At 31.4% G+C, this 13,700-nt stretch overlaps 1 protein-coding gene across 1 annotated transcript; it reads right to left on the reverse strand.

Annotated features, from left to right (window-relative positions):
* Positions 1 to 3,078: 3,078 nt before the first annotated feature.
* Positions 3,079 to 12,216, reverse strand: LOC143043572 (fibrinogen-like protein A). Its single transcript, XM_076215820.1, has 5 exons — positions 11,830 to 12,216; positions 9,261 to 9,385; positions 7,734 to 7,833; positions 6,796 to 6,966; positions 3,079 to 3,619 (listed from the first exon to the last, which is right to left on the reverse strand). Exons 1-5 carry the CDS (start codon positions 12,116 to 12,118, stop codon positions 3,351 to 3,353), a joined length of 954 nt encoding a protein of 317 aa, XP_076071935.1. The 5' UTR covers positions 12,119 to 12,216; the 3' UTR covers positions 3,079 to 3,350.
* Positions 12,217 to 13,700: the final 1,484 nt, after the last annotated feature.

Consider the following 13,700-nt stretch of genomic DNA (forward strand, 5'->3'; position numbering starts at 1 on the left):
TTATGTTGATACTTGATAAGTTTTACTACAAATATCAGAAAAAAATAATATTATAATTAATACATGTAGTTCCAAATTATTGTTGATCTTAGCTCCTTAAGTGGATTGTGGCAACACATTGCATATACAGCACTTTACACATAGTTCCCAATTGCAAGACTAGATGATACTGGCTTCTCATGAAATTCTGTCAGTACTTTTCCAATAGTTTCCAAGTAAAGTTGAACATTCCAATATCACTCCTTCTATCTGCATGTACATGTACAAATATACTTGCAGACTGAAATTAGACCCCGTCTTTTAGGAAAATTGTTCCAGATATAATGAATGTTCTCCCCCTTTTTTGTGTTTAGTGTTTATTCATTACAATGTAGACTTTTGCTGAAAAAGTAATGCTATGAATGAAGGTAACTGTAGTATACCGCTGTATAATAGTCGTGCATCGATTTAGCTTAAACTAATCCATGTTACAAACTAAAACAAACAAAACAAACACACAAAAGTAAAACAACGGAACAACAGAAAAAGTCTCCTGCTTTCATATTATCCTTTTGATTTTAAATCTTAACATAAGTTTAACAGTCTGAAACAGTCATCTGACCAGCCCTTACAAAACTGAATATCAAGTACTTTTAAATGTTAGAATGACTTTCAGACTTAAGGTGAATTCAATACTTTTCAGGCATTCTCTTGCCGTCATTTAGTATCGGCTCTGTCAGTATTCGGAAATCAGTGGATTACAAAATGCCGTATACAGAAATAACACAAAAACTACAAAATGTTTAATATTGAACTTGCCCCCAAAATTCATATTTGTCTAAGAATCCAAAATATGGTTTTCGACAACTAAACAATCGACAATTGCAAATTCGTATTATTACTGTATGTAATGAAGATCACGTGCTAATTCTCCCCTTTATTTGGTTTTGAAATATCAGTGATTATCCTATTTAAATAGATAATACTCTAAATCAAATGTTGAAATTATATATTAATTCATGATTTTAATGTAGAAATTGGTAAAATTATAAAATAGATATATTAGGGTCTGGCTTAGATTTACGGACTAGAGAATAATGAGGAAAAATTGTAGTATTTATGGCAAACAAATGAAAAAAGAAAACTAGGGACATTAATTAAAGAATAGAGAATAATGAGCAAAATAAATAAAGAAAAGAGAATAATGAGCAAAATAAATACAGAATAGAGAAAAATGGTTTGTAAAGTTAAAGAATAGAGAAATAAATTACCCTCTATCCATACCCTTATATATAATAATACTTCATATAACATCATTTTATTTGAACTTAGTTCAAATTCGTGACTTAAATAGATGAATCATCAACACCAAACAGAGAGGGTGACTTCCAAAAGATGGAAAAGATGACCCATCAGTAAGTTACATGACATTTCACATAAACCATAAATAAACAGTGAAAGTTTTAATATTTTGGCCACGAGCATCACTGAAGAGACATGTATTGTCGAAATGCGCATCTGGTGCAAGAAAAATGGGACTGTTAATTTTTTTAATCAACAGTAAAAGAGGATATTTAAATCTCCGGTTTTATTGGGGTCCGTATTGTTATTAAATATTTTGTTTTTACCCAAATTGTTTTGTGAACCTTTGTTTGTATTGTTATCAGTTTTCATTTTACTATACTACGGACAATATTTACTTTCTTTTGATAAAGTTATGGTTTTTGGTTTTCTCTTTTGGTTCTTGGTATCTTTTCAACTAAATGAACTATTTGGTTTCGAGGATGATTTGTTAATCCGGAAATATATTTTAATTTCTGTACACAACTTTTCCCCGCATTGTTCTGCATATTTTTGGACAGACTGTTCGGGTTCATCATTTCTATAGCATGTTTGTTAAAGCTAGTTGTTTCCAGTAATTGTTCTTCAAATCGATTTTCACATAAACTTCAAACAGTAAAATGTTTGTGACAAGTACAAATACAGAATAAGTACATAAGACGAAAACATACATATAGATAAACCATCATATGTTTTATAAAGTCTAGTAAATAGTCAACGGCCAAGCTCAGACTTTAGAATTCGACAATTTAACCATCTAGATTAGATTATTCTGATGATCCACTGGTACCAATGAACAAATTTACATTTAAACAATGGGTTGAGAAAGGGTTTAATTGCCAGAGAATAAGAAAAAAAGAATAAAACAGTAAGGGAATATCTTTTAACATTATCAAAGGGGTTTTAGAGATTCTATTTTACCGTGCTAGCATCTAACATGTTATTTTCATTTTGAAATGTGTTGTGGGTAATATTTTCAAAAGTGTACTTTACAATGTTGTGATCGGCTAACAACGTCCTCAGCCAATGCTTTTAAATCGTAACTACTCGGTTATTCTCGCAACGCCTACAAAGAATAGCTGGGCAGTTACGATAGCCAATAATGTAAAGTTATCATTATTTTGGACTACGATCAATGTAATTACCCATACTCCTTTAGATTGTAATATCTCCTTGCTTTTACTAGAAGTAAAAAAATCATATCACTTTGTTTTATTGTTTCCAACATCGCCCTATTCATTTCAGTTTTTTTTATTGTTGTCAACAGCACCCTATTCATTTTTCTTTTTCTGAATATCATATTCGTCGGCCCATTTTTTTGACGTTGTCCTATTGCTGGCATGCTGTCCTTTAATGCTGTCTACGTCGTCTTTTTCTTTCACTTTGTCGTATTGCTGTCAAAGTCGCCGTATTCATTTTACTTATAAAAAAGAAATATGAAATTTTAACATTGGGTTAGTTTTTTATTGTCTAGGGATTATCTTATATTTCTCAAAATAAATAATACTAGAAAGTTGTAAACATTCTCTGAGATTTTCTAGCGGCCACCGCGTCTCCACGAAGTATAAGTTTCCTGTTCTTTTACACCATAAATGTGGTCCTAAAAAGTGAAATTTAATCAAGGGCCTAATTTTCTAATCATATCTTTATGGTGAAATAAGTGAAAATATATCAACACTCAGTTAGCGTAAGCATCCCGCTTTACAGTATTGCTAAATATGACCTTCAATCACATTAATATGGCATAAAACAAGAGTGAATATTTCACATTTATTTTAGTCAAGATAAAATGTCAAATCTATAAGAATGACATTTTAAATTTTTATTGTGTCACATATTGATTACACATTTTGCAATAAAATAATGAAAATATTCTTAAGACGTAAAAAAGCAATGCCTATGATTTTGCTTATGAGGCACATATTCACAAACAAATTCACATTTATATTAACGTTTATTTAGTTAATGTATTTAACTAAATAATAATGTTGATTATGAGTAACCACTATAAACAAATCATTATGTGGTGATCACAAGCGACGAATCATCATTCGGCTTTCTGTCATTAAAAATGTGTGTCTTTTGAAAAACGGAATGTAGGACCATCGCATACCCTTTATGTATTGACCATTCAAATACGAAGTCTCACATTTGGGCAGAAACCACCATCCTCCTCGTTTTGGTTCGCCATTAGCACAATTTTCCAAATCACCATCAATGTTGTTCATGTCTGGAGTGGTAAACTTTGTTTGTTTTCCAAAAAAATCTTGTAAACCATTTTCTGTAATAATTGACGGCGCTAAAGAAAAAAGATTCGAAGAAAGATTAGATATGTTGCAAGTTTATTGTTCGTACCGTCTGTCTTGTGTTTATAGAACAGAGCTAATCGGCGCATAATTATATTTTTGTGTATGCACTATATTTGTTTTTGTTGCCAAAAAAAAATCAAGGTCATTAAACATACTCGCAGTTGTATAAAATATACCTAGTAAGTTATCAAGTTAACTATTGTTTAGATATTTTGTACAGCCATACATTGCAGGGTAGTTGTCTATACACTTTATCGCTATTTATTCCAAAAAGTTTTGAAATTACACGTCATAAACCAGTTGAAGATATTAGTTGACCTTGCTTGCACAATGCAGTGTAAAATAAAACTTTTCAAAAACACGTAAAAGGTAGTATGGGTGTCTTTCGCCATCTTGAATTGTAAAATAGCAGAGGACAGAGGTACAGATTTTCAATCAAGTCAGCAAAATTAATTCAGGAATGCAATTAACTAAATTGTGAATATGCATTCAAAAAGATTTTAACTTAGAATTACTAATATTTCTACAAATTCAGATAATTTTTGCTTGATTTTTAATGTTTTTAATTAGGCTTATTGAGGTGATGTAACTCTGAAGTGGTACATTTTTTAAAGGAATCTACATGAAATTTTGCTTTTTTATAATGTTTCAGTTTCAGCAGGAAAAAACGTACGGTGACTCTATCTTTTCTTTTGATATTCTGAAAGCATTTTCTAAAAGCTGTCTTCTCGTATTTTATTTTGCAATTCTATCATTTAGTTTAGCTAATATTCATATAATGATGTTTTTTCCTGTATAATCCATAGAAAGTGTGTCATTTCGTTACAACCTGTAGCTTGAGAAAAAGCTCGGTGACGTATCATTGTTATTATATTTTTGAGCGCATCACTATATGCTTCGTTTTCGCAAAGTATGAACAAATTCTATCATTTTTTAATTATTCCCCCGCTTTAAAAAAAGTGGGGTATACAGTTTTACCTATGTATGTCCGTCCGTCAGTCTATCGATCCGTCAAGGCATCTGTCAGTCCGTCAGTCTGTACGTCCGTTCCATGAATATTTTTGTCGCATCTTTATCAGGAACTACATCATAAGGATTTCTGAAATTTGGTCTCAAGGTTTATATAAGTCGATTGTACTGTGTGACGAGTTTTCAGATTCACCACTCAACAACTTCATATTTACTGAACACTTGTATCATTTTTTTCATATGATAGCCAAGTTGAGTTGAAACTTTTTGTCACATTTTTCTCAGGAACTACAATACAAGAATTTCTGAAATTTGGTTTCAGTGTTTATATAAGTCAGGTTTTCCGTGTGATGCGTTTTCAGATTCATCACCCAACAACCCCGAATTCCTGTTTACCTTATACTTTTAGCGGTCAGGGTTATTATAAGTGAGCAGTATCTCACATTCACTTGTTTTTACTCCAATACCACCTTAAACCATCGTAAACACTTGTATGACTTTAATTTGTATTTAAACAAATTGTAGTATTATCTATAAAAAAAAATAAATGTTTACTTTTTAAACTTTCCCCTCGCTCAACTTAGTACTTACAAGTGTATTACCACCAAATCATAGTACATCACATCCGGTTGCATACGAAAAAGGGTCGAAAAAATATATTCCCTTGAATTTGACAGTTGTAGGATATTAATACTACATTTCATTGCAGTAAAAAATTCCTGGGTCATACGCATTTATTTGGAGCATTTCAACGTGTTCAAAGCACCATTGTTTTGGTATTTGGTGATTCTATAGAATATTTTGGAACCTTGATGTTACATAGTTACTAAAGCTTAAAAAAGAGGTGAAATGAGATTGGTAAACTTCAAGAGATGATTATTTTCTTATATGCAATGAAATGTAGTGTGAAATTTGGTCTAGAGCACTGAACAGGATAAAACTTTACTCATGCCAAGTATTTTTTTTATTTGAAACAAAGATAAATTCTGCACATTTCTTTGAAAAATGCAATAGATGTATGATGACAATAATATGATGATTGTCTATGTAGGTGTTTTTGTTTATCTTTTCCATCAACGTCTATCCACATTTCAACTTAATTCATAATCTAATTTGGGATAATTTATGGAATATTAGAAACATCTCCGATACATTGAAATCAAAGCTAAGACAATAAACAACCCTTATAAAATTAACGGTACCAATTTTCTTGCACCAGATGCGCATTTCGACAATACATGTCTCTTCAGTGATGCTCGTGGCCAAAATATTTGAAATCCAAAGCCTATATAAAAGATGAAGAGCTATAATCCAAAAGGTCCAAAAAATATAGCCAAATCCGTGAAAGGAATCAGAGCTTTGCATGAGGGAGATACATTCCTTTATTTATAATCATTTTTAATATTTTGTAACAGCAAATTTTAATAACACAAAAAATCCGTATGTTCATGCCAGTACCGAAGTACTGGCTACTGGGCTGGTGATACCCTCGGGGACTAATAGTCCACCAGCAGAGGCATCGACCAAGTGGTAGTAATAAAATTAACGGTACCTAAATTATATAGCATCAAGAGATCCATAATTGTTTGATCCAATTTTATGTTAATAAACTCAACACCTTAAGAAAACCAACTACATTATTTTTTCGGTCTGAAAATTTCTTTTGCATATATGTAGATATATATTTTAACGTGATGGAAATAAGTTATTTTGTCTACAATATTTCTGTCATACAGATCAATTGTCCGTTTCAGAATCTAAAGCATCATGGGTAATTTCATTGTCCGTACCCCAAAGTGAAAAAAACGTCACGTCATTGGTTGAATTTCCATTGTTTATAAAGTTTTAAATTAATCAAAACGCTTTTGTGTACGCTTTTGAAAATATTACCCAGGATGCATTAGATTCTGAAACGGCCAATTCTTTAAAAATATTTTTTTGTAGATAAAAGTAAAATAACAAAAATACCGAACTTGAAGTCAAAGGAAAATTCAAAACGAAAATTCCCTAATCAAATGGCAAAATGAAAAGCTCAAACACATCAAACGAATTAATTTTAGCTGTCATATTAATGTCTTGGTATTTGCAATTATAGTTGTGGTTTTATTGAGTTTCTAGAAAAAAAAAACATTTTAAACCAAAATGAACGAAGCGGTTTTTATTTGTGTTATTAATTATGGCATAAATATATGAATACCTTGATTTCCACTGAAGTTACCAATAGCTAAATCATACTTTGAATCTTCATTTCCAACTGAAAACTGCTTGTATTTTGCAAAAACTGTAAATTTCCTCAAACCATCATGAACTAGATCGATCCGCAGTTCATATTGATCCCTGAAGGTCATTTGATGTAAACGTTCGTTACCTGCAATTGTTAAGAAGTCTGTTTATACACATCATTATAAAGAAAGGAGTTAAGATCAAACAACACCAAACTCCAGAAAGAAAAAAGCAAACTTATAAAAGAAGAAAAGAAAAAAGTAAAACCTTTTTGCTTACTTCATCTTGTCTTAATATTGAAACATTCAACATAGAGCAAAACATGTAAAATCGCAAACTTCAAACTAAATTCATGGCATATAGTTGCTTTTTGTATTGTTGAAAGAATTTGTAAAACCAATTGCAAAATCAGATACCAATTAAGATACTACTCAAACGAACAAGTGAGTTCGCACTCACAACTTCAGTGTTGGAAGGTTTGTAATCAATATGTCCATGGGGACGTTGTAAAAGAGGGGCGACAGATACCAGAAGGATATTCAAACTCATCAATAGAAAAAAACTGACAATGTCATGGTTAAAAAGGAAAAAGACAATCAGACAAACAATAGTACAGAAAACACAACATAGAAAACTAAAGAATAAGCAACACGAACCCCACCAAAAACTGGGGTTGATCTCAGTGCTCCAGAAAGGTAAGCAGATCCTGCTCCACATGTGGTACCATGTAAACAGTGCGGAGATGTCACATTATGTTCCTCATTCATGGTTAAGGACAAGCAATAACGTTATACTAAAGTCAAAACACATTTAGATATCGGTTCTTGTCAATTAAATCCTCGGCGATTGATGCATGAACAAAAGCATTATTTTAAGGAAATCATAAGGAATCAAATTGATATTTATACAAACCTAGCCAATGCTCTTTAGCGACATCTCCAAATCCATTTTTGTAATCGTCCCAAAGTTTATCTTCGAAACTGACGTTACCGTTAAAGCGCCTTTGGAAAACCTTGGAGAAGAAAGTCATATACAGCCCTTGGATGGTGTAAACTTCCCAAAAAAACGTGTATGGTGTAATGGTGTATGGCATATGGTGTAATGGTGTAAAGTGTATGGTGCTATGGTGTATGGTGTAAGGGGAATGGTGTAATAGTGTATTAGGAATGGTGTGATTGTGCAACGTGCGATCGGGAATTGTGTGAATGATTGGTGTACGACAGTTCATTAGTTGAGAACAAAGTTCTTTTTATTTTAATTTTTCGGATTTTGAAAATAAACCATTATAATAATCTTAATATATGAAATTTAATTGCATAATGGGTAATTTCGGATCGTGCAGATAGGATTGGTAGTGGTGTATGGTGTATGTGTAAGGTGTATGGTGTAAACGTGTAACGTGTATGGTGTAATGGTACAAGGTATATGGTGTAAAGGTGTATGGTCTATGGTGTATGGTGTAATGGTGTATGGTGTTAATGAGAGGTTTACACCATCAAAGGACTGTAAGTAAGTAACAATAAGCATTTGCAGTATGGTTGTCTGTTAGACATCTATCAACAAGAAACCAAATGATATAGATGTCAGCAACTAAAACATGATTTTTCCATTCATACGTGTGATATTCTTATATAGAAGTTACATCAATTGTAAAATAACAATTTTGTCATTTCCTATATACCTGGCATGCAATCGCATGAACAGAGATGAAAATATCTTTTAAACACGACATTACAAATATACCAAATTCTACTGCGCATCGGGTATCCACAAATACAAATTCGGCTTTGGGAAGGCACAAATTATCAATTAGTTATAATAAGCTCAGTAACTGCGAATATTCTTATTTTAGGTGCTTTGTTTCTATTAGGCATATTTACATTTATTATAAACCTGAACATTCAAATAAATCACGTGTTAAAAAGATATAACCAACCACCGACCCGACACTTAGTAAGATAAATTTTATTTTTTATTTTAGTAACTATTTAGTGGGATAATTCAAAGTGTAGCAAATTCATCTCCTCAAATAATGAATGTCAATAAAAATGTATGTTAAATTGCTGTACAATTTCTATAGTTCAAATCTGAAGTTTTAAAAACAGCGATATCAAATAAAACAGTACAGATTATAAGTCTAAACAATACAAGTAATAAATCAGATAAAAAAATTACAGATCTTGCGTCCATGCTTTGCTTGCAAGGATCTGCGCAATCTCCGTTATACTTTCTGTTAGGCAATCATCATGTCAGTCAATGAAATTTCAATCTTCAAAAGTTTTAAGGTGTCTTACATTGTGATAAAACCGGAGAATGCCGTAAGGTTCGCTACACAGAAAGTAAAATGAAGGGTTATTAAATCCCTGTTAGCAAAGCGCGGACCTGTTTTTCGATCAGATTGGGGGATATCCAAATTCAGGAAGTCTTATACAAACTAACCAGCCATCCGCCACCGTCCGTATTCATGTCACAGTATACATTGTAACCGGGTCCTCCCTCTGGATTTATCCTGTATACACCACTTGGTCCTCTTGTCACGTCCATGCAATCTTTAACAGTGTTTGCTGTAAATAGTATTGCTAATAAATAAAGGCAACAGTAATATCCCGCTGTTCCATAGTCATACAGCGATTAAGCGAAACAAATCAGAATCAATCCCCTGCTTTCATATTGTCCTTTTGATTTTAAATGTTAACATAAGTTACACATTGCAGTCTGAAACAGTCATTTTGATCTGACCAGCCCTTACAAGACTGAACATCAAGTTCTTTTAAGTGTTAGAGTCACTTTCCTACTTATTCACTAAGGTGAATTTGATACTATTCAGACAATCTCTTGCAATCAATTTATATCGAATCTTTCAGTGTTCAGACTGTTCAGTAGTTGCTATCTACCTGTACAGATCAACAACATACTGAATTGTCTGAAAAGCTACTGAACAGTGCTGAATTTACCGCAGTCAATAAATCTGAAAATTTCTGCAATGACGTTATAGTTTTTTGTTAAGACTTTTCCGATGATAATACGATTGAATGAACACTCTAAACTGAAATTCGTTCATAAGTTAAATTATAAATTTTTGATCTGACCAACCTTTAAAAAACAAAGCATTAAATCATCACTTTTCAGACTTATCCACTGACAGAGGTGAATTCAATACTGTGCAGAAAATATCTTGCAGTCAATTCATAGCAGAATCTTTCAGTGTTCAGGCTGTTCAGTAGTTGAACAGATCAACATCATAATAAATTTTCTGAAAAGCTACTGAACAGTGCTGAATGTACCGCAGTCAATAAATCTGAAATTTTACTGCAAACCTGAGCATGACGTATTATTTTTTTTTGTTCAGACTTTTCAGATGATGTTACGATCAAAATGACCGCTTCTGACTGAAATTCATTTACAAGTTTAACCCACAAATGTTTTTAATCTAATTATAATTTAGTCATCAGCCAAGAAATCAGTAGCTCAAAATATTGTGTATTAGTATATACATGTTGATTTCCGAAAGTTTAATATATGCATATACATGTATACTTTAGCCGAATGAATAAAATCCAAAAGCTTCATAAAATCTGCACTTTTATTCGAAGTGTGTATGCTTTTTTAACAATGGATTAGTAATGGTTGTGATTCAAACGCAACGTAAATCATTCATGCCCATTCCATTCAATGTTCTGTGTGTATATTTTATGTTAGATTATGAGAGGGAATGATTAAAATCTACACAACATATCTATTTTTAATTCAAATGTCATGTGTGTTTATTTTATAAGATATTAGAGTAGGGGATAACTCAAAAGCGTTATAAAATCTATACTTTTAATTCAAAGTAATATATGTACATCTAATAGAGATGATTCACACGCGATGTAAACTTAATTATAAGTAATCTATGTAAACGTCATAATAGATAAAGAGAATGAATGATTGAAAAGCCCGATTAAATATACACAAATTACCTTTAGTGCAACGTTATTTATGTTAGATTGATAATAGATAAATAATTCGGTTTTGCTTTATCTGTATACATTTTTTTATGAAATTTTTGCTTATTATGTATGTTTGATTTGTTTACACATTGCTGTCAATATAATGGAATTTCATGCGACTGTAATACAAGTGAGATGTTAAGCTAGCTATAACACTAGGTGTAGTCCACCATTTTCTACTCGGTGAAAATGCCTATTCCAAGTCAGAAATATGACAGTTGTTATCAATTGGTTTTATGTCTTTTTGCTTTTGATTTTGCCGTTTTAAAGGAACTTTCCAAATTTCATAGTTCAATATTTTTGTTTTTTTACTTTTTTCGAAGTGTTGTATGTATTTTATGGATAAGACATGTGGATGATTAGAAAGTTCATATTTTATGCAACGTTTACATTGTTGATGCTATAATATTTATATATATATTTGCTAATGTTATGGAACTACCATGCCTTGATAAAGTAAACGGTATTTGTTATTTTGTAAGGATTTTAGATCTGTATTAATTTGTGTTACAATAGTACATTTCATGACTTTTCATATCAAAATTATTGAAACATATTTATGAGGGTCTTGCATGTTATTGTTGAAATTCGCATTTAGTGTAGTTATGGTGGTATCGTTAATGTAAATAAACTCATCATAGATACCAGGACTAAATTTAGTATATACGCCAGACGCGAGTTTTGTCTACAAAAGACTCATCAGTGACGCTCGAATCACATAAGTGTACAATAGATTATTGCAGTCGGATTCTAAATAGCATTGTTTAAATACAGATGAAAACAGAATGTATACAATTTACATGATAAATTCGTGAACAAAATTGTTTTATTGTTTAATGTCAGTGATCATGGTAAAACAAATTTATGTGACTGGCTTACATTTGACACTTTGTTAGTCTTTTTTTTTTCTTGTACATACATGTATATCCTATCAGATTTTCACTTTGAAAACAATTAAAGAATTATGGAATATGTTTTGTGCACCTTGAATAACATACTGAACATGCACCACTTACGTTTTCTTAAAGTTTGAATTTTGTTTTCCAGCTCATCAATTTTCTTCTTGTAGTCTTTGTCATTTGATATCAACGTATCAACCTTCTTCCAAAATGTTTCATTTAATTTGTTTTCTAGTTCATCTATTTTAGTATCGATGTAAGATTCAATGTTCGACATGTCTAGATCGACTACAAGCGGAGCTTTCATTTCATCAAGTACCGACACGGAAACCAGTGGATTACAAAATGCCGTACACAGAACTAACATAAAAACAAAAAATAGTGGACTGATTCTCCAAAAAGTCATGGTTGTCTAGGAATCTGAAGTATGGTTGTCGTCAACTTAATGAAAACAACTGACAATCGAAATTCGTGTTAATGTTGTATTTAAAATAGATCCCGTGTGATAATTCCCCTTGTTATTTGGGTTTGAAATCTCAGTAAATTACCATTCAACTACTTAAATAGATAATGATATATAATGTTCATTTTTTATATATAATTGGTCAAGTAATAAAACAGATTTATAATATATAATTTGAAATAATTTGATTTCCACTGAATGTGTGACTGAACTTGATGAATCATCTTTATATTGCTCAGTTTTTATATTTTTATGCTGCGCTTTGTATCACGTGTTATATAAACGATGTAGTTGGATCCTGCACGATTGAATTATTAAACATTAAGATGTTTATGGTTTCTGACGCAATCTCATTGTACATTTACTAGGAAATTTAGAGGTTTTAATAAAAACAAGATGTTTATGCGGTACCGATAAGTGTTCCCTCGATGTGTTAAGGATGAATATTATTGTGTGTCTGAAAGTACTTATTGGTACAATAGCAAAATAATATAATAGGCAAAGTCAAACAACTTATAGAATCAAAACGACAATAAGATATATTGAAAAAAGTAACACCACAAATATACTCCAAGGATAATTCAAAAAGGAAAGTCCCTAATCAAATGGCAACATCAAAATTTCAAACACATCAAACGAATGGATATAAACTGTCATATTCCTGCGATTGATACACGAATTTTCTTATGTAGAAAATGGTGGATTGAACCTGGTTTTATAGCTAGCCAAACCTCTTACTTGTATGACAGTCGCATCGAATGTCATTATATTTACAGCTTTCTATCAAATTTTGTAAGAGGAGTTGAGTCAAATATGCAAAGTCTTCTTACAAAAATCAAAAAATCAAATTCCGCTACAATATGATATAATACACAGAGTACTAACATTCCAACAAATTCAATTTCAATAATCAAAAGTTTCTGTTTTAATTGCTACTGCTTTATGAAAAGTATGGTGTACATGTGATCGCTCATACAGTGTTATATCGGTTTTGGGAAATTTTTAGGAATTTAGGTCCTCCGTGCTCTTCAACTTCGAACATTTTCTTTTTTTGTTTTTTTGTTTTTGTTTTTGTTTTTGTTTTTGTTTTTTTTTTTTTTCGAGCGTCACTGATGAGTCTGCTGTAGACGAAACGCGCGTCTGTCGTAAATACAAAATTTAATCCTGGTATCTATGATATGTTTACTTGTTGTAACACATATGGAGTGGTTATTATTAGTAGTACTGGTTTACGTATACGAATTAGTGTATTTTCTATGTGATGGTCTTTCAGTTATATGAGGTATTTCGGAAAACGGGAGATAGATTTTATAAAAATACAGTCAAAACATATCTAAACGAACCAAATTGAATTGTAAGGACACAACTTTGATAATTGGATTTTGTTTTTGGACTTGCAATGATTTGTTTTAGTTGTTGTACCTGACTTAATTGAATACATTCAAAATGTAAACACAATTTCTAATATCAAAATAGTTCGGGTATACTAGGTTTCATTGTATAATATACGTATTTATTTCATTGT

This window comes from Mytilus galloprovincialis, chromosome 8, assembly GCF_965363235.1.
Source record: "Mytilus galloprovincialis chromosome 8, xbMytGall1.hap1.1, whole genome shotgun sequence".
In the NCBI taxonomy this organism is placed as follows: Eukaryota; Metazoa; Mollusca; class Bivalvia; order Mytilida; family Mytilidae; genus Mytilus; species Mytilus galloprovincialis.

Coding starts and splice junctions, on each gene's coding strand:
- LOC143043572 (XM_076215820.1), bottom strand. CDS start 12,118: ATGACTTTTTGGAGAATCAGTCCACTATTTTTTGTTTTTATGTTAGTT. Junction 9,386..11,829: donor AATTCAAACTTTAAGAAAAC/GTAAGTGGTGCA, acceptor TACTATTTACAG/CAAACACTGTTAAAGATTGC. Junction 6,967..7,733: donor CGCTAAAGAGCATTGGCTAG/GTTTGTATAAAT, acceptor TAACAATTGCAG/GTAACGAACGTTTACATCAA.